Consider the following 25610-nt stretch of genomic DNA (forward strand, 5'->3'; position numbering starts at 1 on the left):
GACAGAGCGAGATTCCATCTCAAAAAAAAAAAAAAAAAAAAAAAATTATAATCCAAGATCCACGATTCTTTTAGGTTCTGTGTCACTACATGATCTCAGGTTAAGGATTTACTGTTTCTGATTCTGTTTCTCACACTGAAAAAAAAAAAAAAAGAGAAACAAATCCAGCCACTTCTTTCCTCACAGAAATGTTGTTAAGATAGATAAGAAAACAAAAGCATTGATCTCTTCTGGAGGAAAGATGATTTAAATTCAAAGTATTACTCATAAGGTGGATACTGTTAGATGACTCAGAAATGATGACTGATGTGTTATTATTATTCTCTGAAATTAGTTCCCTCATGTACATCAGTGGGGGATTACTTAGATCAGTGATAGCATACAGACCCCTACATCGTGACACTACATCAAAAGCTAGGATACTGCACCAGAATCTAATTTAATCACAGTACCCAGTCAGGAGTGAGTTTTAATTGTTTCTTTATCCCTTTATCCTCTGAAGACTGTCATTAACATTTACGAGACATGAACTTCAGATCATGCCAACATCTCTGCTGAGGTCACCTGGCAGCTGGCCGTTTTAGTCCATGATCAAGACAGAGGGGCCTTCTGGGCACATGAGGAGGGACGAGACAGAACAGTAGTGGTGGTAGCACATGAGCTGGTTTACAGAGCAAATACCAAAGATACTTGTTTTCATTAAAACTTGAATTTATATTTGATTCTTGGACACATGACTGATATCCAGGCTGATTAAGCACATACACAAGTAATCAACAAAACTTTGTCTAACACGTATAAATAATGGGACCTCCTTTTTCCCCAAAAATCCCCTCAAACCTCCAGGGAGGATCTCCCTAAAGGAGCAGCTCTTCACGTGGCTGAAAGCAGCCACATAAGGAGGCTAAAGCCGGCCTCTGAAAGTTACCTCGGCCCAGGTGCAGCCCATTTGTAGACCCTCTATACCCAACTCCAGATTTATGGCATAGATAAATTAGTGGGCAATCATTTGCTCTATAAAATGATTCACTTTACAAGCTTATTCACTGCCGCATTCCTTTACTGATCTATTGCCACAATACAGTTCCAATAAAATCTCATTGTTAGAAATCCAGTACACATATGCTTTTTCACTGCTAACCTGAATGGAAAGATGAAGAATAGAGTGCGCTTATAATCCCCTTAGATCTTACGATGTGGCTTTGGTCAAAGTCTTCTGTTCTCAGTTTAGGAGCTTAATGTTCCTTGGTACTTATGATTGACAGGGAAAGACAGGATACAAGATTCTTTAAAATAACAATGAAGCGATATGAGATTTTGTTAACTAACTTGCTCTAATTATCTGCATGAGATTTTTAATAAAAGGATCAGTCATACAGAAATAAGCTAACTGGCCTTTTGATGATGAGTAATAATGATATTGACAATATATACCATATTGAGCATTACCATCTCACTCATTAACTCATTGAAGCTAAAACCTAAAAGGTAGGTACAATTATTTTCATTTCTGTATTACAGATGAAGAGATTAAGGCACAGAGAAGTAAAATATCCTACTCCATGTCACAAGCTGCTATATTCAGAGTCAACAGTCAAACTCAGTGACATTGGCTTTATAAATTTGCTACTAAATAGTCACAGTGCCATATTGACAAGTAAAGCAACTGTCAGGTGCTGAAATGTAGGAGCAAGAGCAATACATAACATGTGTTCTACCTTCAAGAAACTAATAAGAATTTCTGCCTCAGGCCATTAAAGAAAAACTGGTTTGGGACTTGTCCTTTGCCATAAAATGAAAGAAAAAAGGAAATCCGGACAAAATATATCAAACAACTAATTTCATACCTTGGACAACAGGAAGGTGGGGGCTGTGATCCCTGAGATAAAGAAAACAAAATATGACCCCTACTATCTGTTTTCTGTCTGGAGGCATATTGGGGGCCATGGAACAGGGTGGAGAAACCCATCATAGCATAGTGATCTCATTAAATTTCAGAGACAAGATTACAGTTCAGAGAGTCTGAGGCAGCTGTGTTTTGTATAATAGATAGAGAGCCAGAGAGGAAGGAATTAAACAGAAAAATAACTCCAAATATCTGCATAAGGGTCCCCTTCAGTCCTTAGCCAGATACCACACTGAGCATGCACTTGGTAAAATTTCACAAGACTCAGCTATCTGGGAGCTGGAGGTTTAACAACTCCCAGAGCCCACAGGGCTGGGAAAATTTCATTTCTGATGAGCCAAAGTGGAAAGAACTTGTTGGGTATATATAAATTCAGCAGAGACCCTAGAAGGGCCTTGGTTTAATAGTAAGGCGAAACTAGCCCTAGAATCAAAATTACTTTAGACTCACTCTGGTAAAACTTAAAAAACAAAATGTGAAAGGATCAACTACATCTAGAGCTGCCAAAATAATAGCCAACACTTTTTAAAGGAAAACAAGAAAATCTAGACACTCAACATGTAAAATTTATTATATCTACCATTCAATCAACAATTACTAGACATGTGAAGAAGCAAGAAAATATGACCCACAACTAGAACACCCACTGGAGAGAAGCAGACCCAGAAATGATGGTGATGATGACATTTGTAGACAGGGACTATAAGCAACTATTATACACATATTCAAGGATTTAAGAGAAATCAAAAACATAATGAAAAGAGAAATGGAAACTAGAAAAGGAATCAAACGTAATTCTATAACTGAAAAATATAATATATGAAATAAAAAATTCACCTTATGGGCTCAGTAGTAGATTAGATACTGCCAAATAAAAGATACATGAACTCGAAAAGATAGTAATAGAAGCAATTCAAACTGAAGATAAAATGAGGCTGACGATAAAAAGGCTCTTATAAAATTAAGAATAGAGTCTCATTTTTAAATAAAAATGAACAGAGTCTCCATGACCTGTGGGACAACATCAAGCAGACTAACATATATGTAAATGGAGTCCCAGAAAATGTCAGGGTAATAGCAAAAAAACCTGAGGAATTAATGATTACAATTTTTCCAAATGTAATAACAACTATAAACTGACATATCCAAGAAATTCAATAAAACCCAAGCATGATAAATGACAAGAAAATCATTACAATCAACTAGGCAGAAAGCAGCAATACAAAAAAACTTAAAAGCCTCCAGAGAGTCGAAACACATTATATAAAAAAGAAAAAGATAAGAATAATCACTGATGTTTTCGTGAGAAAATGCAATGTCTTGTAGAAGACAATGGGTGACATCTTTAAAGTGCATAAACAAAAATCTGCCTACCTAGAATTCTATAATCAGCAAAAATATTCCTCAAAAATGAGGATGAAATTAAGAATTTTTAGACAAAATTTGATGAGCACATTTTTCACCACTATAAGAAATGTCAAAGGGAATTTATCAAGTCAAAATAAAATAATGGGAACTCAGATTTGCACAAAAGAGAAAGTTTCTAAATTAATAAATACATAAGTAAGTTGGGCGTGGTGGCTTATGCCTGTAATCCCAGCACTTTGGGAGGCCAAGGCAGGCAGATCATTGAGGTCAGGAGTTTGAGAACAACCTGACCAACATGCTGAAACCCCATCTCTACTAAAGATACATAAATTAGCTGGGCATGGTGGCGTGCCCCTGTAATCCCAGCTTCTCAAGAGCCTGAGGCAGAAGAATCCCTTGAACCCAGGAGCCAGAAGTTTCAGTGAGCCAATATCAAGCCACTGCACTTGCCACTGCACTCCAGCCTGGGCAACAGAGTGAAACTCTGTCTCAATAACGTAACGTAACGTAACGTAACGTAACGTAACATAACATAACATGACATAACATAACATAGCATAGTGAGTAAATATAAAAGGCATTTTTGTTTTTAAAATATCTTTAAAAGTAAATGGACTGTTCAAATAAAAAATAATAAAGATACAATGATATATAAGGAAAAAATGTATGATAACACCATAAAAGAAAAAAGAGAGTAAGTGGAAGTATACTATTGTAGAATCCTTAAATATATGAAATTCATATCTAATGAAGACTGTGATAAATTAAAATGCATATTGTAAATGCTAGAGCAACTATTTTTTTAAAATGGTATAGCCAATAAGCCATAGAAAAGATGAGATGGAATTTGAAATGAAAAACCTCATATGAAATGAAAGGAAGAAAGTAACAGTGAAATAACAAAGGAATAAAGAATAAAGTACAAAAAAAATCAAGATGATATAATAGACAAACTCAATGTATCAGTAATTACATTAGGCATAAATAGACTAACCACACCCCATTAAAAAACAGAAATCATCAAACTGAATAAAAAAAGCAAGATTCAGTTATATGCTATTCACAAAAAAACACATTTTAAATATAAAAATAGCTAGGCTAGAAATAAATGGATAGAAAAAGAGATACAGCAAATTCTGTATACGTGAAGGCTATCATAATTGTACTATCTGAAAAAGTTGGCTCAGAATAGAGAACATTATTAGAGAGGAGGAGAGACATTTTATAATGGTAAAATAATCTATTCATCAATAAGACACAGTGATCTTAAAAGTAAATTCACTTGCCAAGGGGGGCGGATCACAAGGTCAGGAGTTTAAGACCAGCTGGCCAACATGGTGAAACCCCATCTCTACCAAAAAAACAAAAATTAGCTGGGCGTGGTGGCAGGCACTTGTAATCCCAGGTGCTCTGGAGGCTGAGGCAGGAGAATCGTTTGAGCCGGGGAGGTGGAGGTTGCAGTGAGCCGAGATTGCACCATTGCACTCCAGCCTGGGAGACAGAGCAAGACTCTGTCTCAAATAAATAAATAATTAAATAAATAAATAAATAAGTAAGTAAATCCACTCAATTACAAGCTTTGAAAACTACATGAAGAAAAAACTGACAGAATTCAAAGAATACACACATCTATAGTTGTGGCTGGAAATTTCAACACTTCTCAGCAGTTGTTAGAACAAGTAGCTGGAAAGTCTGGATATGGAAGATTCAAACAATACGATCAATTAAATTGATCAAATTGATATTACAGAATACTGCATTCAACAACAACATGGTATATATTCTTTTCACATGGGGTATTCACCATGATAGACTATATGCTGGATCATAAAAGCATCTCAACAAATTTAAAAGGATTAAAATTATATGAAGTCTGTTTGTTGACCACCATGGAATTGGATAAGAAGTCAAAAGCATTAAGATATCAAGAAAATTCCCAAATACTTGGAAATTAAATATCACACTTCTAAATAAGCCATAGATCAAAGAAGAAATCACCAGGAAACTAGAAGTTATTTGAACCTTATCGATAATAAAGCACGATATAGCCAAGGTGTATGGGATGAAGCTAAAGCAATGCTTAGATGGAAATGTGTAGACTAAATGCTTATGTTAGAAAAGAAGAAAGTTCTAAAATCAGTGATCTAGCTTCCACATTAAGAAGCTAACAACAACAACAAAAATACTAACCTTAATTAAGTAGGAAAAAACTAGAAATCAATGAAATAGAAAATAATAAATAATAGAGAAAAATCAATGAATTTTAAAACTGACTTTATGAAACAAAACTATAAAACTGATGAACTATCAGACTGGTCAAGAAAAAAGAGAAGATGCAAATTGGCAATCTCAGGTGTGAAACAGGACACATGACTACACACACGTCGTTAAAAGGACACGAAAGGACTCTAATGAACAAACATATACCAAAAAATTCAACAACGCAGATGACATGCATAAATTCCTTAAAAGACTAATTACTAATACTGATTCAAGAAGAAATAAAAAACCTAAATACCCCTATAAATTAAATGAATTGAATTCATAAGCAAAAGCCTTTACTCAAAGAAAACCCCAGGCCCACATAGTTCCCTAATTAATTCTGTCAAACATTTAAAGGATAAATAATAACACGACTATACAAACTTTGAGAAAACTGACAAAGAGGTAAGTACTTCCCAACTCATTTTATAAGGCGTATATGACACTGATATCAAAACCAAAGATATTTGTAAGAAAACTATAGACCAATATCCTTCATGAATGTAGACACAAAAATTCTTAACAAAATATAAGCAAATTAAATGCAGCAATATGTAAACTGGATAATATACTATGTTCAAGTGGTATTTATCTTAGGAATTTAAGGTTGGTTTAATATTTTTAAATCAATCAATATAATTTACCACATTAACATAATAAAGGAAAGCGTATGATCATTTCAGGAGGTGCATAAAAAGCATTGCACAAAATTCAACACCCATTCATAATAATGACTTTTGGAAAATTAGGAATAGTAACAGCTTCCTCAAACTGTTAAAAGGCAGTGATGCCAAATCTTCAGCTTAATTATGAAAGATTGAATGCTTTCCTCCTACGAAGAGGAATAAGACAAAGATTCCCATTCTCACCACTTCTATTTAAACATCATATTGCAAGTCCCAACTAGTATAATTAGACAAGACAAAGAAATGAAAGATTACAGATTGCAAAGGAAGTAGTGAAATTATTATTATGAATAAACAACAGGATTGTGTACTGTCAACCTAAATAAGAGAGGCTCTGTGAAAGAAAGATGTTTATCTGGGAATAGAGCATTGCAATGGAAATATCTATGCCATAGTAAACTATGTGTGTATTCAGGGAGATAAAGAAGACAAAGCTTTTTCAAGGAAAAAATGAGGAAGATTACATAATTGTTTTGAAATAATTATCCTTGACTACAGAGATAAATAAGAAGGGTGTGATGGGTATGCTAAAAGCCCAGACCTCATAACTGCACAATATATACACGTCTTCTGCACTTGTACCCACTAAACCTGTAATTTTAAAAAAAAAAAAAATTAAGAAAAAATAACAAGAGTGACACCTTCTGAGGTTGGACAGGTAGCTGCTGGGCAGATGTACTTACAGAAGTAAACTCTGTGCAAAGTCGATGGTCCTTGTGCAAAGTTGTGGTTTTAGCAGTCTTTTTTGTTATCAGGCATGCAAGCATGAGAACCTTCTCTTCGTGACCTTCCCTAGCTGTATTTGTCAGGGTTTTCATAACATTTATGGCTTCATTTTTATTCTGATAACTTTCACAGTACATAGAAAATCCTAAGAAAACTACAAACATATGCTACTAGAAGTAAGAAGTAAACTTGGCAAGGTCACAATATATAAAATTAAAGTTTATGTATGTATAATAACAACTAGCAAATAATATTTTTAAAATAACATCAAAAACATGAACTACTCAATAATAATTTTAGTAAAGTACACGTAAAATTTAGCAGATTTTTAAGCAGACTTAAATAAATGAAAGACAAATTTTGAAAAAGGAGAAAAAAAGTTCGAGGGCTTACTCTGATTTCAAAAACTTTCCGTTCATCTACAATAATCAAAGTCATGTGGTATTGGCATATTGGCATAAGAATAGACAGATCAGTGGAATAGAATAGGTATATGCATATATGGTCACCTAATTTTTTACAAAAGTACAAGGTTATTCAATGGGAAAAGGATAGTCTTTACAACAAATAGTGTTAAAACAGATATCCTTAAGGGGAAAAAAATGAATCTTAGCCCTTACTTCATACCCTGCACAAAAATTAACTCAAAATGGATCATAAACCTAAATGTAAAATCTTAAACTATGATAATTATAGAAGAAAATATAGGAGAAAAATCTTTCGACCTCAGGTTAGGCAAACATTTCTTAGATTACTAAAGGAACTAACCACTTAAAGAAATTGATAAATTGGACAGCATCAAAAGTAAAATTTCCACTCTTTGGAAGATACCGTTAAGAAAATGAAAGGCAAACCACAGAGGAGAAAATACAATGCATACATCTGACAAAGAACTTGTAATTCTTACAACTCAATTAAAAATGAGCAAAATATTTTAACAAACATTTCACAAAGAAGATACACCAATCCCCAATAAGTACATGAAAAGGTGTTTGAGATCATTAGTCATCGCTGAAATACAAATTAAGTCTAGGTGTGGTGGCTCACACCTGTAATCCCAGCACTTTGGGAGGCCAAGGCCAGCAGATCACTTGAGGTCACGAGTTTGAGACCAGCCTGGCCAACATGGTGAAACCCCATCCCTACAAAAAATACAAAAATTAGCCAGGCGTGGTGGCACTCTACAAAAAATAAAAAAATTAGCCAGGCGTGATGGCACGCACCTGTAGTCCCAGCTACTCAGGAGGCTGAGGCACAGGAATCACTTGAACCTGAGAAGTGAAGGCTGCAGTGAGCCAAGATTGCGCCACTGCACTCCAACCTGGATGACAGAGCAAGGCTCCATCCCCCCGCAAAAAAAAAAGAAAGAAAAAAAGAAAAGAAAAAGAAATACAAATTAAAACCAAGACAAGACATTGCTAACACTCACTAAAATGTCTGAAATAAACAAACTATGCAACAATGTGGATGAATTCCCAAATCATTATGCTGAGCAAAGGAAGCCAGACACAAGAGATCACACTGTATGATTCCTCTCATGTAAAAGTACAGGAAAGGCAAGCCTAATCCATAGTGACAGGAATCAAACCAACAGTTGCCTGAGATGGGGGTGGGAAGGAATGGACTGAAAAGGGCCATGAGTGAACTTTTAGGAGTGATGGAAATGTTCTGCATCTTATTGCTGTGGTAGTTACACAGGTGTGTTTGTTTGTCAAAACTTGTCAAATGTACACTTAGAATGAGTATTTTCTATTCTATTCAAATTTTGCATAAAAAGCAGCTAATTATTTTGTTGTTCATGATAGAAGCAATATTAGCACTTACTGTTATCCAGCTCTTTTCCAAGGTGTTGCAGCACTATGAATTCCTTCAGTCACTCAGAGAATTAGGAAATTAGCATGGGTTGTTTTGATCTGATTGGGCATCACAATAGGAGCTGACTTTTCTGTCTTCTGAGCTCTCACTTTGGATCTCATGTTTTGTTCCTGGTGTGTAAGTCCTAGCTCTCCTATTTGGGCCTCCTTAAGGGTAGGTGCTTGGCCCAACTATCATAGTCCTTTGCTTAAAACTTTCTCCTCAGCTTCTTTTGCGAACGTAGTTATAAGTTGAATGAATGCGTGCCTGGAGAGCAATTGAGATGGACGACTGTGGAAAGCGCTGCTTTTCCTATTAGTAGAGATATTCAAGAAAAGGCTCAACAGCCACATATTAGGGATATTATGAAGTGATTTAAACATTAGATGATGTTTGGACTAGAGAAGTTCTCTCCCAGTCCTGATTATGCAAAAAGAAAACTTCCAAGGGGAGGAGACATTTCTCCAGGGGGAAGTGAGTCTAAATATTAGGAAGGTCAGTAGCTATTCTGACAACCTACCCACCATAGACAGAGTGGGATTCACTACTAAACCAGCAGAGTGGTTAGATGTCTGTCACCAGGCACGTGGGGCTGAATCAGAAGAAAGAGAAAGATATCATTTTGGAAATTTACAAGTGAGACAGGAAATCTAATGGAAGGGATTTCAAAAAGCACAGATTCATATGAGAAGTTCCCTGGAAAGAAGAGATGGGTGCTGGTGCGGGCAGGGGCCATCTGAGGATGGCAGCTTCACGGAATTGCCCTCTCACTCCACTCTGGGGCCAGGACTCCCCACTCCTGTGGTCTTCTCCCTAACATGAGTAAATACGAATTCAGAACCAAGTAAAATGGCCTACACATCCTCTCACCAGACTCTTTTGGTTATAATCATCATTATTACCTTAAAGCCAAAGTTTACTCATCTGTAAAATGAGGATAATAATAATTATAGAATCATTGTGAGGCTTTGATAAGATCATACCTGTAAGTGTTTAGTACAGGCTCATAGAAAGTACTTAGTAAATCCTGGCCATGATTGTGGTTATGATTTTGTTACATGTTTCATCATTAAACCATATATCATTTCCTCCAGAGACAAAAAGTAGGAATGCTATTTCCCAATCTCTGTACCATGCTCACAGCGAAACAGCCTGTGCCATCCACTAACATATCCATAAACAATCTCCACTGCATTCCAATCAGGAACTTAGGGAAAATGAGGCTTTTTTCTTGTTAAGCTTTATCTGCAGAATCTCAAGTAGTTTTTAGCTGTGCTCTTTTATATTCCAGTCAACCTCATTTCCACAGATGTACTCCCCTAGATTGAAAGTTCCGTGAAAGCAGGCACGGAAATTATGCCCACCACTGTTTCCCCATGGCCTAGCAAGGTACTTGGCACTTAGTGGGAGCTGAGTAGATATAAGATGAATGAATATGGTGCCCTTTCCAAAATCCTTCTACGCAAGTCTCACTACACTAGCCTCTGCCCTGCTATGTATACAAAAATGAGTGAAAGGTTGATACACTGTAAACATAACTGTGATCATTGAGTAGTCATTTAACCTCTTTATAGCAGCTGGATGACTATTTCTCAGCTATATGAAATTATTAAATAAGAAATAATTCATGTTTCATGTTCCATGTCCTCCATCATGAGGCCTTTTTACCAGTTTAATTAGTAAAGGACAGCACACTTTCCTCTCCACCTTTTGTCAAGAATTCTAAAGGCTTTAGAGAAAAATGACTCAGGAGGTGAAACAGCAGGACTCCTGGTGTTATTTATAAACTCGTCACTGGAAACTATTTCAGGATCTGCAGCAGCAAATCTCAAGCATCGTTTACCTTGCCCATAATTCTGGAGTTCGAGTATAAATGATGAAACAGCTAATGGCATGTTACCCCACAAAGTAGCATTAGCTTCCTTTATCATCATCAGCTGTTTTTTTCACAAAAATGTGTAAATTGCAGTTTATCTCACCAGAGAAGCATTGATCAAATGTACTTTAATTATATTTTGTGTGGCTACTGAGAATAATCACTGTTTCTGCATCATAAGGATTGTCCTAAAAAATTACATTAATGAGGGTCAACCACAAACAGCAATGGGAATTTAGCTATCTTTAAATGCTAAATTTGCCCCTCAGCTTTGTAGATTCCCTATAAATGAATTTCTTTGGGTCAGGATGTTTTCCTGAGCATTGGCATTTAATGGATATTCCTTGAATCAACCTTGTACTTTAAGTGAAGTGTATTTGCATTGAGCATATTCATTTCCCAGGCTGCTGCTTACACATTTGTTTCCCTTTGTTTTGGAATTCACAAAGCCTTTCATGGTTTGCTCATTCATTCCGTTACTGCATAATGATTTTTAGTAGGTTATATTTTAGAAGGCTTTGTGTCAAAAACAAAAAAACTTTGCATCTCTTCATCAGGTAGTCAGTTAAAGAGGCTGTATTGAGCTGCCAAATGGGACACTGCCAGGTGACCAGGAAAGAAAAGCCTACTTGCATAAATAAAATGGAAGCATATTAGAACATTTAGGTAACATTCACCTGATTTTTCACTGTTGTCAACTTCTAACTTTGTTTCATCTTCAAGGATTATGGTTTGAAGCAAGGATAATTTGCCTTGTTTTTGTCTTCCTTGTAGTTCTTCCCTTGGAACCTGGTTTGGGAAAAACCTCACTAATATTTTGTAGCATCAGCCAAGTAGTTGTCATCTTTTTTGTAACCAATTGCCTTACAGAAAAGCACAGGCACACTTATTTTGGATAAATCCATACTGTCTGACAAATAAGCAAATATGGAAAATATAAAGGAATCCAAAGGCTCTCACACTCAGATCAATTTTCTTCATTGGCCAGAGCTGCCTCTAAAGAAATTCACTTGACACCATCTTCATTTTTCTGAACATGATACATATTATTCATTAGCATTTAAGCTTATATTTAATATACATTTTCAGATAGGATTTTCCAGTAGTAAGGCTTTTTATGTTTACCTACTATCATCCATGGTAGAGTTTCTTGTGCCCTTGACGCTATGACATCTGGAAATGAAAAAAGCCCATTTTGGTTCAGACTCTTGGTCCCTGTAGCTATAATTCTACTTCTGACAGTGGCCCCTAGAGGCATTTTGTGGAGGGCCGCTGCCACTTTGACATCACCCCTAAAATTGTTGGGCACACCCTCTCTAAAATAATTTTATTTCTCAATATCGCTTAATCACTATGAATTTATACTAGAGTCCTTTAAAAGAACAATTTTAGCCTGCCCTACTTGTTGGAAAGAAGAGGGGAAATTAACAGCATCTTATAACTGGAAGGACCTTTATAGGTTCCCAAGACTGATAATAATAATACCAGTCCAGAAGTGGACCTGCTTATAGAGAAACACCTGTTGCTTCTGTTTTTTGTCTCATACCAGTTAGTTTCCCATTCACAGCAAAACATTCCCTTCAATCTCAAGGAAACTCAACCTTTTTGATTATTAGTATAGTTTCATCAAAGTTTCTTTGAATAGGTAAAATATCCTCTTTTTCTTGCCTATAATTTTTAAACCATTTTAAAGTTTGTAAAGAATTAGGTTGTCAAGACTTCTTATAAAGCCAGGGTTTCTTTTTTCCTAGACTCTATGTGCTTAAGTGCTGTATGATAAAATGTGGATGTTATAAACTCATCAGCCTGGCCATGTGGAAGTGAAAACCACTGGTCAGCGGTGTGTGGATTCTCCCTTGTGACCTCTCTCATATTACTGTGAACCAGTTGGCCTCTAATACCATAAGCATTAACAATGGCTGACAAAATTGGGACTCCAGCTCCACTGTGTCACCTGGGCATCCGTGCAGCAGTCCTGCCAAACAGTCCTACTAAACTATTCCAATTTCAGATGGGAATTTGATCAGAAACAGCCTTTTCATGTAATGCTTCCCACTTGTCTCATTCCCTTGTTTCTGCTTTGCCAACAGAATGAGCGGTGGGCATGAAGAGGTGGGGAAGATGTTTAAGTTCAAATGTCATCTCTGCTAAAACCTGACTTCCACTGCACTGTGGCTTTATAACCTCCTTGTGTTTGTAGCCAGCTATCAAAAATCTGTCCATTTGAACATGATTATACTAAAGCATGATTATTTTAAAGCTTTCATTATAAACTCTACACTGGACATAATCTTTAGAGTGTTTTCAGTTTTGAAAACCCATATGCACTGAATGTTCTCATGGTGTGCTCTGTCAGAAACAATTTTTAATGATGTTTTCTCAGTGAGCATCATTCCCCAGGTGTGGAGAGAACTGCAGAAAGGCATTTACAAGGAGTCACGCTGGCTCACATAGGTGAAGGAAGAACTTTATTGACGTCAGACCATGAAAAGAGAGTGGGCAGTAAATTCTATATAGACAAAGGTGAAAATAATAAACTGAGCCTGATATATAAACATGAGTACAATTCAAAATAGAGTGGTAAGGAGGTGCAGATGTTTCTTTATCACTGTATATGTTTTTGACACACCTGCACATACAGAAAATTATAAACTCAAAGATAATGAACCTAGAGTCATATGGAGGGTGTGAGGTGGATCAAGGGAGAAATAGAGGATATTAAGGAGTATAGGTAGGTATTGAAGAAGAGCTGCATTTTAGACACATGCAGACACATGCACACATATATACCTATATATACTCTTTCTGTCTCTCCATATATACATATATATTTATATTTTTGCACATGTGAATACATATATGTAGTGTATATTTATTTTCCCCCAATACTCCTCATACCTAGAGACCATGAACTACATACAGAGGGAAGGCACACTTTCTACCTGAAGGCCAGCCCTTACATTGGTGATCAGTTTGTTCAGTGCTCTTGATCATTAGAGTATGTGTATAAAATCATAGATGGGGACTTCGTGAGCCATTTAACTTTTGCAAGAAGCATATGAACGTGATTGTTCTTTTAGAGTTTGTTAGGTGGGTGGTGGTAAAGTAATACAATTTTCTAGATGATAAAATCATGAATCTCATGCATGTCAAAAATTTTATTCAATTCATTAGTTAATGAGAATATCAGTAAGATGTTATATCAATTTAAAGAGCATTTGAAAAACCAAGTCTATGCAACTTAATAAACATATATTAGGATAAAATTGCTGGGTTAGATAAAAACTGGTTAATGTCTTAGAAGCCAATAAACAGTAACCTTTGAGATATCTGTTCTATGGAACAAAATTCATTTGCATCTCTTTTAGACATCTGTAAGTTAACATGTAACTTCACTAAATCTGGGGCCTTTAATCAACAGTAAGCAGTGAGTCAAAATAAGTAGATTCTAATAAATAATCTTTGAGTGAACTTGGCCCTGGAATGACATTGAAAGAATGTACTGCCTACCTTTTTGCTTTATTTTTAAGTCATGAATAATTTTTGTAAGAGTGGAGAAAGGTATAAGAACATATTGAGTAGTACATAATAGTGTTTGGATCTCAACTTGTATACTGCTATATGTTTACATGGTTTTGGTAAGGAGCACTGGCTTGTCATTCTCCAAGGCAGAAGCTGAGAGTAGAAGCCCCAGAAAGTGGGGCTGACTTACCATAAGTTGCTGCAGAAAAGGAGGATGGAGTCAATCTTTATTTCTGCTTTTGTCCCATTACACATTAATAATTTTTTTCATTTACCCATTTAGTGATTCAACAAGTATCTGTTAAGCACCCACTATTTGCCAGGCATTGAGGATTGGGATGGAAAAGCCCCTGCTCTTAAGGAGCTTACATGCTAGCAGAAAAGACAGACAACAAATAAAAAAACCATGATAATATTGTTTCAGCTGGTAAATAGTGCTATGAAAAAGAAAACAAGAAGGAGCATCAAGGTAAGGGAGAAAATGAGTGACCACATGGAGGGGTGGACTTTAGATTGAATGGTCAGGAAGTCCCAGGAAGACTTTCAGGCCTGCAGAGTGTGGCCTGGCCAGAGCGATGGGCTCAACATCCAATAGGGCTGCCATTCATCTTCTGCCCACTGTGTGAATGTCATTCAAGTCTTTACTGTATTTCATGGTCCAGGATGCCTCCAACCCAAGTTTCCATCTCCTTGTCATAAAGTAGAATAGGGGTGGGAGATCAGAGCTGCAAACAAAGCAAGTCATACAAATGGTTTCCCACTGCCGAAAAGATACATTTACTGGGATAGAGCAGTGAGAGAAGGTACAGAGCATGGATTTCAGACCAGAGACACATGGGTTTGAATCCTATTTCTACGACTTATTACTGTATGACATTAGACAAGTTACAGAGATCTATTTTCCATCTGTTAAAGACACATGAAGATCCCTCCCTCATGGGGCCAATTCAATGAAATTATCTCCAGAAAGCCCTCAGTACACAGAAAGCACTCAACAAGTAGTGACTATTATTCTTGCAATTCCCCTATATGGGGAGTCTGTAGTATCATCCTCATGTAGTACTGATTAACTAATCTTAGTTACTGCTGCCAGTTTTACAACCTTACAGAAAGATGACTCATTATCACACAGTTCAGATATCCTGGGACCTGCAAGTCCACCAGAGGTGTTGGTGTTGACCTAAACTATGTGGTCAAAATTATCCCCATAGCCAAGCCAAGGTTTCCAAAGAGATAGAAGGTACATAGGCTTAGTGGCACACCTAAAACTTTTTCGCCCAAGTTTGGAGATTCTTGGGTAGCTTGAGAGTTTAGAGACTAAAAGTAGAACACTTTTAATGGATTTTTGAGGATTCTTTTTTTTTTTTTTTTTTTTTTTTTTACTTTCTGGTCCTGTCTTGTCCTTTGTTTTCCTTTCCTTTTTGCCCCCTCTTATGAGTTGAGTTGCTTTTTCTTCTAGGGAGCTATGTGTTAGGAAACTGTTAATGAACTGCTTTTGAGTCTAATTTTCAATAAGATTTAATACAGTAGGGATTAAACTGCCCCCTTGAAAAGAGAGATTAAGTGTCTGCAAATCCCATGAATTGATTTTCTAATTGTTTTGGTAATAATGTGTGTTTTTTTTTATTTGCTAATGTTGCTGAAAATAATAATAGTTTTGATTAAATTTTAAATGTATTTTTAGTATTTTAAGGATTCTAGAGGGACTAAGTTTTCTTGCAGGGAATATGTTAAGACCATAACATTCTTCCCTAACCCATAATTATTATGATCAGGGAATGTCTATAATACATTCCATGGCAATTAAATTGCATACCCCAGACTGTTCAAGATGTGTTTATAAAAGGAGAAATGGATTTCCCACAGCTGCTTGCCTGTGAATGCATCCTTCACACAGAACCACAGTAGCCAGTGTATGCACTAAAATAACAGACTTGAATTTAAACTTTCAGTGCTTTCGAATGTCTTTCAAAAACTTCTCATAACACAAATTGCTTAATTTGTGTACATGAAAACTCACTGATTACATATGAATGAGGGTCAACCTACAATAAGGGGGACTTTGAGAATCTTTGTGTATGTGCCCACCCATCTCTTCAGGAATTAGCAGGTATTCAGTCTTGTTCCAACATTCTGCACAAGCCGCAGTCATTAGTGAGAGCACCCTGTGAAGGCTGGAATCTGCTGTGAACATCGTGGGGCACCTCGGGTATTTTTTATAATATTCATCAGATGGTCTTCACCCAGTCACATAGCTGGAAAATATTTTCTGTGAGATGAGTGTTTACAAAAAAAAAAAAAAGAAAGATTCATAGAGAATAAGAAGGAGCAAGGGAAGGGGGAAGAGGGAAAATAATCCAAACCAGGGTCAGGTCTGTGATACAGACTAGAAGCACAGACCAGCTGTTCCATCTTTAAAAGCCATCGTCACAACCTTGATTTATTAAATTGGAATTTAAATCCTCCAAGTTGTAATGAATTGATCATGATACTGTTGATATAGACTGGTTCATCTTTGTGGTTGTATAACAACTATAATAAAGAATTAATTGAGTACCTACTAATCCTCACAAGCTTCTTGGAAGTTGGATATCATTAGCCCTATTTCATAATTGAAGAAACTAAAGTTGAATGGCTTTACATCATTCTTTCAAAGTCACCCAGTTTTTAAGCAGAAGAATTTGAATTTGAACCCAGCCCTACCTGGCTCTAAACCCCATATTATCTCAGCTGTATCTCCCTGCCTAGGTGCAACGGCTCCTTGGCTGACATGCAGAAGGATATATCTTCACATTCTTAAACTCCAAACCTCCCTAGGAAATAATTTCCTAATGGTGAAACTGCCCTAATAATGCTGGAGTTTGTTTCCAGGGGAGAATATTTGCCTTCAGAGCAGGCTCCTTCTACCAGCTTTCTATTTCATAAATGCATTTTATGACTCCCTCTTCAGAACTCATATACCTGTCAGAAGATCCTGTGCAATTTATCCCTAGGGATAGTTAACATTCCCCCCGACCCACCCACCTTGCGATGTCAGGTGCTCTCAGAAATGGAAGTGCAGGATCTCCCTCAGTGTCCGTCTTTTAGATCAGTAGCTGTCACTGATAAAATGTCTCCTTGGAACTAAAGAGACAAAGTTGCAAGCCAGCCAGTGGGCCCACCCTGGTATCTCCTGCAATTACCAGCATTCTCACTAGTGATAGAAGACGTTTTGGAGTTGTTTTAGTTTTGTAGAATGCTCATGGGAACTTAGATGATATCTGAGGAAATGCCTTCTTCAAGTCACTAGTTCTAAAGGAAGGCAGCCAAATTCCTTCAGTCTGAGAATTTTGGAGCTCTGAAGAGGGCATGGACAAATATTTCTTGCCTTTCTTTTTGAAATATGGAATTTGGAGCCTTTGTCTGTCAACCACCATGCAGTGTCTTTAAGAAGCTCTGACTGGGAAGGAAACAGCCCCAAGTGTTCCAAGCTCTGTCTGCTGGAATGAAATGTCCCTTCCTGTTTCCTGACATCCACAATCCTAATTCATCCTCCATTCACCCTCAGTGACTTCTTTTCTTTGAAGGTTTTGACTCTGTCCTTGTACATGAATTTGACATTCACCTGATGCTCTGTGGGGTCCAGAGAGCATGTACTCCCCACCAGCTTCAACTAATTCTAAAATGTCACAGTTTCTGTTAAAGTGCTTTCTAGCTACTACCAGAGTAAACATACAGATTTGTCTCCCCTGGGTGTGCTGTGAGTTCATGGCATAAAGTATTTTCCTGTTTTAAAATGGACTTCTGGCCTGTAATCCCAGCACTTTGGGAGGCCAAGGTGGGCAGATCACAAGGTCAGGAGATCGAGACCATCCTGGCTAACACGGTGAAACCCTGTCTCTACTAAAAACACAAAAAATTAGCCGGGGGCGTGGTGGCAGGTGCCTGTAGTCCCAGGAGGCCGAGCTTGCTGTGAGCCAAGATCGCGCCACTGCACTCCAGCCTGGGCGACAGAGCGAGACTCTGTCTCAAAAAAAAAAAAAAGGACTTTGAGCTTTTCTGCTGGGAAGTGTGGTTATCTGTGCCTTCTGGAGGTTCTGGAGGTCAAGATGTCATCACCTGGCCCTGGTCCCTCTCACTTCTCCCTAGACTGGACCTCTTCTCCAGGTATACTCACCTTCATGGTTGTTCACACAATTTCTCCTTCAAGTTTTTTGGAGCATCTCCCTAAGGTGCAGCTCTAGTCACTCCACCTTCCTATTCATCCCCCGACCACCATGGCTCCACATTTGTGAACTACATTCAGTCTATTTTCAGCCTTACATTTACCTTCACAGGTGGTTGCCAACTTTATCTGCCAATGATTAGCCCAAGTTACCCCCCAGTATCAACCAAACTGGAATGCTCGCATGTTCTGTTCATCTGGAAACCTGTGCCTATATCTGTCTGTTGACATCCTAAGTATTCCACCCCAGAACAAGGGGTTTATGGGAGTAGATAGGGGAAAACTCTGGTACAAAGTTGTAAGAACTTGGGTTGGGCTTGGAGAAAACCTAGATGGCATCCTGGGGCAATGGAGGGCTCAAGAACAATAGCAATGCCCAGTCCACAAGACAGGAAGTAGGGGATTCAAAGAGGGAAATCCTAGCAATGTGGTTACCAGAGACACATAGAAACATCCCTCCCCTTCCCTAATATAGTTATTGGATATAATAATAATTGTCTTTTTATAATACATGACTTAGCAGGAGGCAAAATAAGGGAATTCCTCAGAGGTGAGAAATAACAGAAATAACGAAAATCTATAGAAGTAGGAAAACCCTGGGGCCTGGCATTTGTCTGCTAATCCCTGTTTGCCTAGCGCATTGTGTTTTAGTGAGCAGTGAGTGCATCTAAGACAAGTACAAAACTTGGGGCCACTAGTGTACTTTATAAGATATTGATTAACTTTAGACTTATTAAGATGAATATGTAACCTATAATTTCCAAGGTCTCCACTGACAGAATTGAAATAAAACATGTAATTTCCAAACTATAGAGTTGGGGAGAAAATGAATGAGAGGAGGGAAAAAAATCAACCCAAAAGAAGACAAGAAAGAAAGAAAAAAGAAACCTAGAAAACACAATAAACAGATAGAAGCAAAAAAAAATTCAACTCTAAACTATTCATCAGAGAAACTCCTAAAAGTATGAGACAGAGAAAGGCTGCCAGTAAAACAATGGGAAAGGACATACCAGAGCACTACTCTGCAAAAAGAAGCAGGTGTGTCTATCTTAAATATTAGGAAAAACTAGACTTCCAGAACAAAAAGCAATGCTACTGATGAATTTTCAATTTTCCAGGGATACCTAATTTTAAATTTCTATACCCCTAACAACATAACTTTGAATATATTTTAAAAATTACTGGAACTACAATATATTCAAAATCACAAAGGGACATTTTCACACATCTCTCTCAAAACTGATGGGTCGAATACACAATAAATCAGTAAGGAGTTACAAGGTTTGAAGAACACAATTAAGAAGCTTGATCTAATGGACTTACACGAGCACTGAAAGCACATTCTCTTCAAATACACATGGAACATTTACAAAAATGTATCATATAATAGGCTATAGAGCAAACATCAACAAAATTCAAAGAATCTGTATCATATAGTCAACGTCCTCTAACAGTTAAATTAGAAATCAATAATGAAAAAATAACTTAGAAAACTTCATACTTTTGAAAATTAAAAAATGCATTCTAACTCATGAGTCAAGGAAAAAAGTCAAACTAGAAATTAATAAATATTTAGAACTGAATTGTCATGAAACTACTAATGGGAACTGGTGAGATACAGCTAAAGCAGTATTGAGGGAAGATTATAGCCTTACTGCTGATGCTAGAGACAAAGTATGTCTGCAGAGTAATAAACTGAGTGTCTAACTCCAAAAATTAGAAAAAGAAAAGCAAGTAAATTCAAAGAAAGGAGAAGTAAAATAATATAAGCATAATATAAACTTAGAAGCAGAAATCAATGGAAGAGTAACTACTAAATAATAGAAAGTATCCAAAAAATGAAAGTCATCGTCTTTTCTTTTTCTTCAAAATACTAATAAAACTGACAAAGCAAGATTTAAAAAAAAAACGAGAAAACACTGATAATCAACATCAAGAATGAAAAAGAGGGCATCACTATAGGTGCTGCAGACATCAACTAAAATTAAAAATAGGATATTACTGACAACTTCATGCCAATTATTTTGAGCATTTGGGCAAAACTCACAAATTCCTAGACAAATGTAATTTCCATAGTTAATTCAAGAATAAGTAAAAAACCTGAATAGCCCAATAACCATGAAAGAAATTGAATCATTAGTTAAAATTGTTATAAAGAAAACATCAGACTTTGATGGCTTTGTTAAAAGTTCTACAAAATAACCAGGAAATAAATAATTCTAATCTTATACAAACTATCCCAGAATGTATATAAAAAAGAAGGAAAACCATGTTATGAATCAGACACATCCTTGATACTAAAGCTGGAGAGTCACAAATAGAAAATGTAGGTTTTTCAAAATGAAAATTTACAATAGCAACAAAATATATAAGCCATCAAAGAAAGAAAACTAACAAAAAGTATGTAAAACTGTTATAAAATGTTAAAGACATTACAGAAGACAAATAGAAACATTTATCAATACACCATTTTCATGGATAAGAGCACAATATTCTAATAAAAAGATGTTAGGTTTTCCCCCAGTTTAAAATAGATATTACCACAATTCTGATCAAAATCCAAAAATACTTTTGGAGTATATTTAGATGATTTTAAAATTTATCTGAAAGAGCAAATGGTTCTGAATAATCAAAACACTCCTGAAGAAGAAGGAAGAGAAAGTGAGGGAATTTGTCCTAAGAGATATCAAGGATTCTAAAGTAATAGCAATTAAGATAGTGTGGCATTGTTGCAGAGATAGACAAATAGATGATTGAAACAATTAGCCCCAAAATAAACATATAAGGAAACTTAATATGGCACAATCAGTACCACAGATCAGTGGGGAAAAAGGATGTACTACTAACCAATAAATGTTTCTAGACAATGGAAAACTGAAAATAGAATCCTACCTCACACCCAACACAAAAATCATTTCCTATTCTGGGTGGGTGGAGAACTTAAAAACGAAAATAAAATCTTTTTAAAATTCAGAATGGAATATCAGAGAATATCTTTATAATATTAGAGTAAGGAAGGACTTCTTAAGATATAAACAGTACAAATCTTACAGGAAAAGATTCATAAATCCAACTACATTGAAAGTAAGAACACTTATTCATCAAAACACACACTAAACAGGGTAGAGAGATGAGCCACAAACTGGGAAATGATATATACAAACTTACTAACAGAAGAGTAGTGTCTAAATTATGCCAAGAACTCTTACAAGTCAATAAGAAAAAGACAAATCCATTGAAAATGGACAAAATGCATGAACAAGAACTTCACAAAAGAGAAAACACACATAAATGACCAAAAAATCCATAGGTAAAAACATACTTAATCTCACAATTAGTCTCACTTTTAAAACTGAGAATGAGCTAACATTTCACACTCACCAAATTTACAAAAATTAGTTTGACAATATCAAGTGCTGTAGACTATGTGAAGCAAGAGAATGACTCATACTAACAGTGTAAGTGTAAATTGAAAAGGAAAACATTTTGGAATTGCATGGTAAAACTGAACACACACATACTCTATAGCCCAGCAAACCACTCCTACATTCAAAGCCTTGAGAGTGTTGGTAGAAACACATAACAGAAAACTGGAAACAACCTAAATGACCATTGTTGGTAAAATGGATAAATAAATACAAAGAGGTAATGTACTGCAATAAAACATGCAAATACTACAGCTGTACACAACAGCATAGATAAATCTTATCTATGTTTGGATGGAAAAAGCAAGCTGAAGAAATATATCTGGAGGATATGGTTCAAAAGTAGGCAATATTAAACTGTGTTATCTGTACATGTATATTTGTTATATATAGTCAAATACATATATGTGGTAAAGTATGAAGTGGTAAAACTGTAGAAAAGCAAGGAGTGATTAAGAGGCAAGACAGGATAGTGGGTACCTCTGGAGGGAGGAAAAGATCCGCAATGGGCAGGGGTGTCATAAATGGGTTTCCAAGATACTGGTAATATCATTCTTGAATTGAGTTATGGACATATATATATATATACTTATTATTGTCACCCTTTATAATATACATTTACGTTCTCTACAATCTTATGTGTGTTTGGTGTATTTCACAATAAAACAGTCAACCAACCAATCAATCAAGCTAGCCAGAGGCTAAAGAACTGCAACTAGAATCCGTAAGATGAGCCTAGTAGGTTTTCAAGGATAAATAAGAGGCAGTGAAGTTTCCCTGAGGCTATGATCCATGACTGAAACTAGCAAAAAGCTTCGCACTTGAATGAGAAGGAAGCTTTGAAGTGGGGCAGAGACTCCTGCTGGTGCCCTTGGAGGTTGCTGGCGACGTTATGACTCTAGGTAGTAAATGGATGATTTGAGAAGGAAAACTTGAACAAAGGGGTATTGACTTTCTTTTGTATCCAGGAAGGTACATGATTTGCAAATATGCAGATACAAAGAAGATGCTGTCTTTTTATAAATATGAGGCATTTGTCTCAGTTACTTATACAAATAAAAGTTTATTTTCCCTTATATCACTGGAAATCCAGAAGAAGGCGGTGCAGAGCTTCTTGAGAGAGTTAGCAATATTTTCTAAATGCAGGCTACTTCCACTCTGCCATTTTCAGTTTAGGGGTTTTCTGCCCCATGAAGCTCCAAAGTTCTCATCTGCCTTTAATGCAGCGTTAGGGGTATTTTCCCAACTCTTTGTCAACGAAGTTAAAGATTTTTCTAGAACTCACCCACAGCTGGGTACTCACATTATAGTCATCAGAATGGTGACACATGGACATTTCTTGCTGCAAGAGAGCCTGGAAAAGTAATTATTTTGCTATTGCAGACTGTATAATAGGAGCAGGCAAAAGTGAAGGGGGAGAAGTGTGTACTCAGCAGTGTCTGTCAAAATACTCCACTAAGAATTCTTCCTCTTTTATCTGCAGGAGCCAGTCTACTTGATGACTTATACAAGTATTTCTTCTTCCATCACTCCCACGGAGACACCATGACTGTCATGGATCCAAAGCAGATGAATGTTGCTGCTGCTGTTTGGGCTGTTGTTTCCTATGTTGTTGCAGACATGGAGGAAATGCTGCCTAGGTCCTAGAAATAGCAAGAAGGAAACATTTTCATGCTTCTGGCCAGGAATCCTGGCTCTGCAACTTTGGAAAACCCCTCTTCACATAACAATTTCATCTAATTCATCTTCAAAGCGTAACTCTATTTCATGTTTTCTGTTATTATCTTTCTTGATACTTTCCAAATTCTCTGATTCTAGAAAAAGGAATCATTCTCCCCTCCCTTCCACCACATAGAATCAACATATGATAGGGATCACAGCGGGGACATTTCTTTGTATCACCTCTTAAAAACGTCGTTTCCACTTTAAAAGTAAACACAATAAATTTTTGGAAGATCTCTGATTTTTATGTGTTCATTTATGAACATAAACATTAAATATGAAAATATTATGGTTTATATTATTTATTGAAGGAGTAGAAGAATTACTCAATTTTAGTATGATCTTAATTGAATATATGGAGGCATTTGACTTTCTAATTTGTATATTTTCATATTATGTGAATTTTAAAAATGAACTTCAGAATTTTTTAATTTGCAGGAAAAAGGATATTATCATTTGGGGAAAAAATCAAGAATATATAATTCAATTGCCTTATTAAAGATAAGTACTAGGGTCTGTCACTAGATAAATAGCAGTGCAATTTTGCATTTATGTTTTGTATATTTTACACAACATTTCCATGAAGTTGGTGCTTATTCACAATTTGCTGATGACATGATTGAAGCTCAGAGAGGCTCAATAATATTTACAGAGTCATCTAGAGCAAACACAGTAATCCCCATCCTCTCTGGAGCAAATTTCTACTATTTTTCCTCACACAACATCCAATATTCAATAAAAAATTACAAGACACACCAAAAAAAAAAGAAAAATAAGAAAAAATGAACTTATTGTCAAGAGATAAAGCAATTAAGAGAACAAGACTAAGAGATGACCTAGAAGTTTGAATGATCAGAGGAGTTTAACCTATGATGATTATGTAAAAGATTTAGTAAGAAAAATAGACTGCACACATGAACAGAAGGGGAATTTCAGCAGAGTTGGAAACCATAACATGGAGTCAAATATGTTAAAAAATGCAATGTCAGTGATATAAAATTTTTTTGTCAGACTCATCAGCCAACTGCACAAAGCTGCAGAGAGCCTCAGTGGACTTGAATATATGCCAATATAAATTATCCAAAAAGAGAAGAAAGAGTAAAGAAAAAAAAAAAATGCCAGAGTGAATCATCCAGAAAAAAAAAAATGCCAGAGTGAATCATCCAAGAATTTTGATACAATATCAAGTTGTTTTAGTATGTGTGTAATTGGATTTTCAGGAGAGTACAAAGCATCAATTGTATTAATGATAATAAAACGATTGAAAGGCAGAGTAGGATCTTTCATTTCTGATGAAGTAGCACACCAGTACTCTGGCCCTTACACTGAAGATGACTAAAAATGCTAGATAATATTTGAGAAACACCTTATTAAATATATGAATGAACTGATTAACAAGAATATTAGACAAAAGACTAAGTATCAAAAGACTATATATCAAGAGATACATAGAATATTTTTTGCTTTTTAAAGGTTTTGAAACTTTTAAATATATATACACATATGTGTGTGTGCATGCATGTTGTTTTTGTTTTGTTTTGTTTCAGACAGTATCTAACTCTGTTGCCGAGGCTGGAGTGCAGTGGTGCAATCTTGGTTCACTGCAACCTCCACCTCCCAGGCTCAGGTGATCCTCCCACTTCAGCCTCCTGAGTAGTTGAACTAAAGGGTGCTAATTTGTGTGTGTGTGTTTTGTTTAGTTTGTTTGTTTGTAGAGACAGGGTTTCGCCACATTGCCCAGGCTGGTCTTGAACTCCTGGACTCAAGTGATCAGCCTGCCTCAGCCTCCCAAAGTGCTGGGATTACATGCATGAGCCACTGTGCTCAGCTTTAAAATATATATATATATTTTTTTTTTTTTTTAATTCCAATAGCTTTTGAGGTACAAATGGTTTTTGTTACACAGATGAATTGTATAGTCATAATGCCTGAGATTTTAGTGCGCCCCTCACCCAACTAGTGTGCACTGTATCCAATATGTAGTTTTTTTATCCCTCACCTCCCTCTTACCCTCCCCGCTTCTGAGTCTCCAATGTCCATTATACCACTCTGTATACCT

The 25610-nt window shown here is 36.3% G+C and overlaps 1 protein-coding gene and 1 long non-coding RNA gene across 2 annotated transcripts in view; one reads left to right on the top strand and one right to left on the bottom strand.

Moving 5' to 3' along the window:
* The window catches only part of CPQ (carboxypeptidase Q), a 502032-nt gene extending 478240 nt beyond the window's left edge, over nucleotides 1-23792 (top strand). The window contains exon 8 of the mRNA XM_030937691.1: nucleotides 23313-23792. Coding sequence (XP_030793551.1) covers nucleotides 23313-23476 — 164 coding nt within the window. The 3' untranslated portion in view covers nucleotides 23477-23792. The remainder of the gene's footprint in view (nucleotides 1-23312) is intronic.
* The window catches only part of LOC115899642, a 475756-nt gene that overhangs the window by 164639 nt on the left and 285507 nt on the right, over nucleotides 1-25610 (bottom strand). The window lies entirely within an intron of this gene.

This window comes from Rhinopithecus roxellana, chromosome 9 (assembly GCF_007565055.1).
Source record: "Rhinopithecus roxellana isolate Shanxi Qingling chromosome 9, ASM756505v1, whole genome shotgun sequence".
NCBI lineage: Eukaryota > Metazoa > Chordata > Mammalia > Primates > Cercopithecidae > Rhinopithecus > Rhinopithecus roxellana.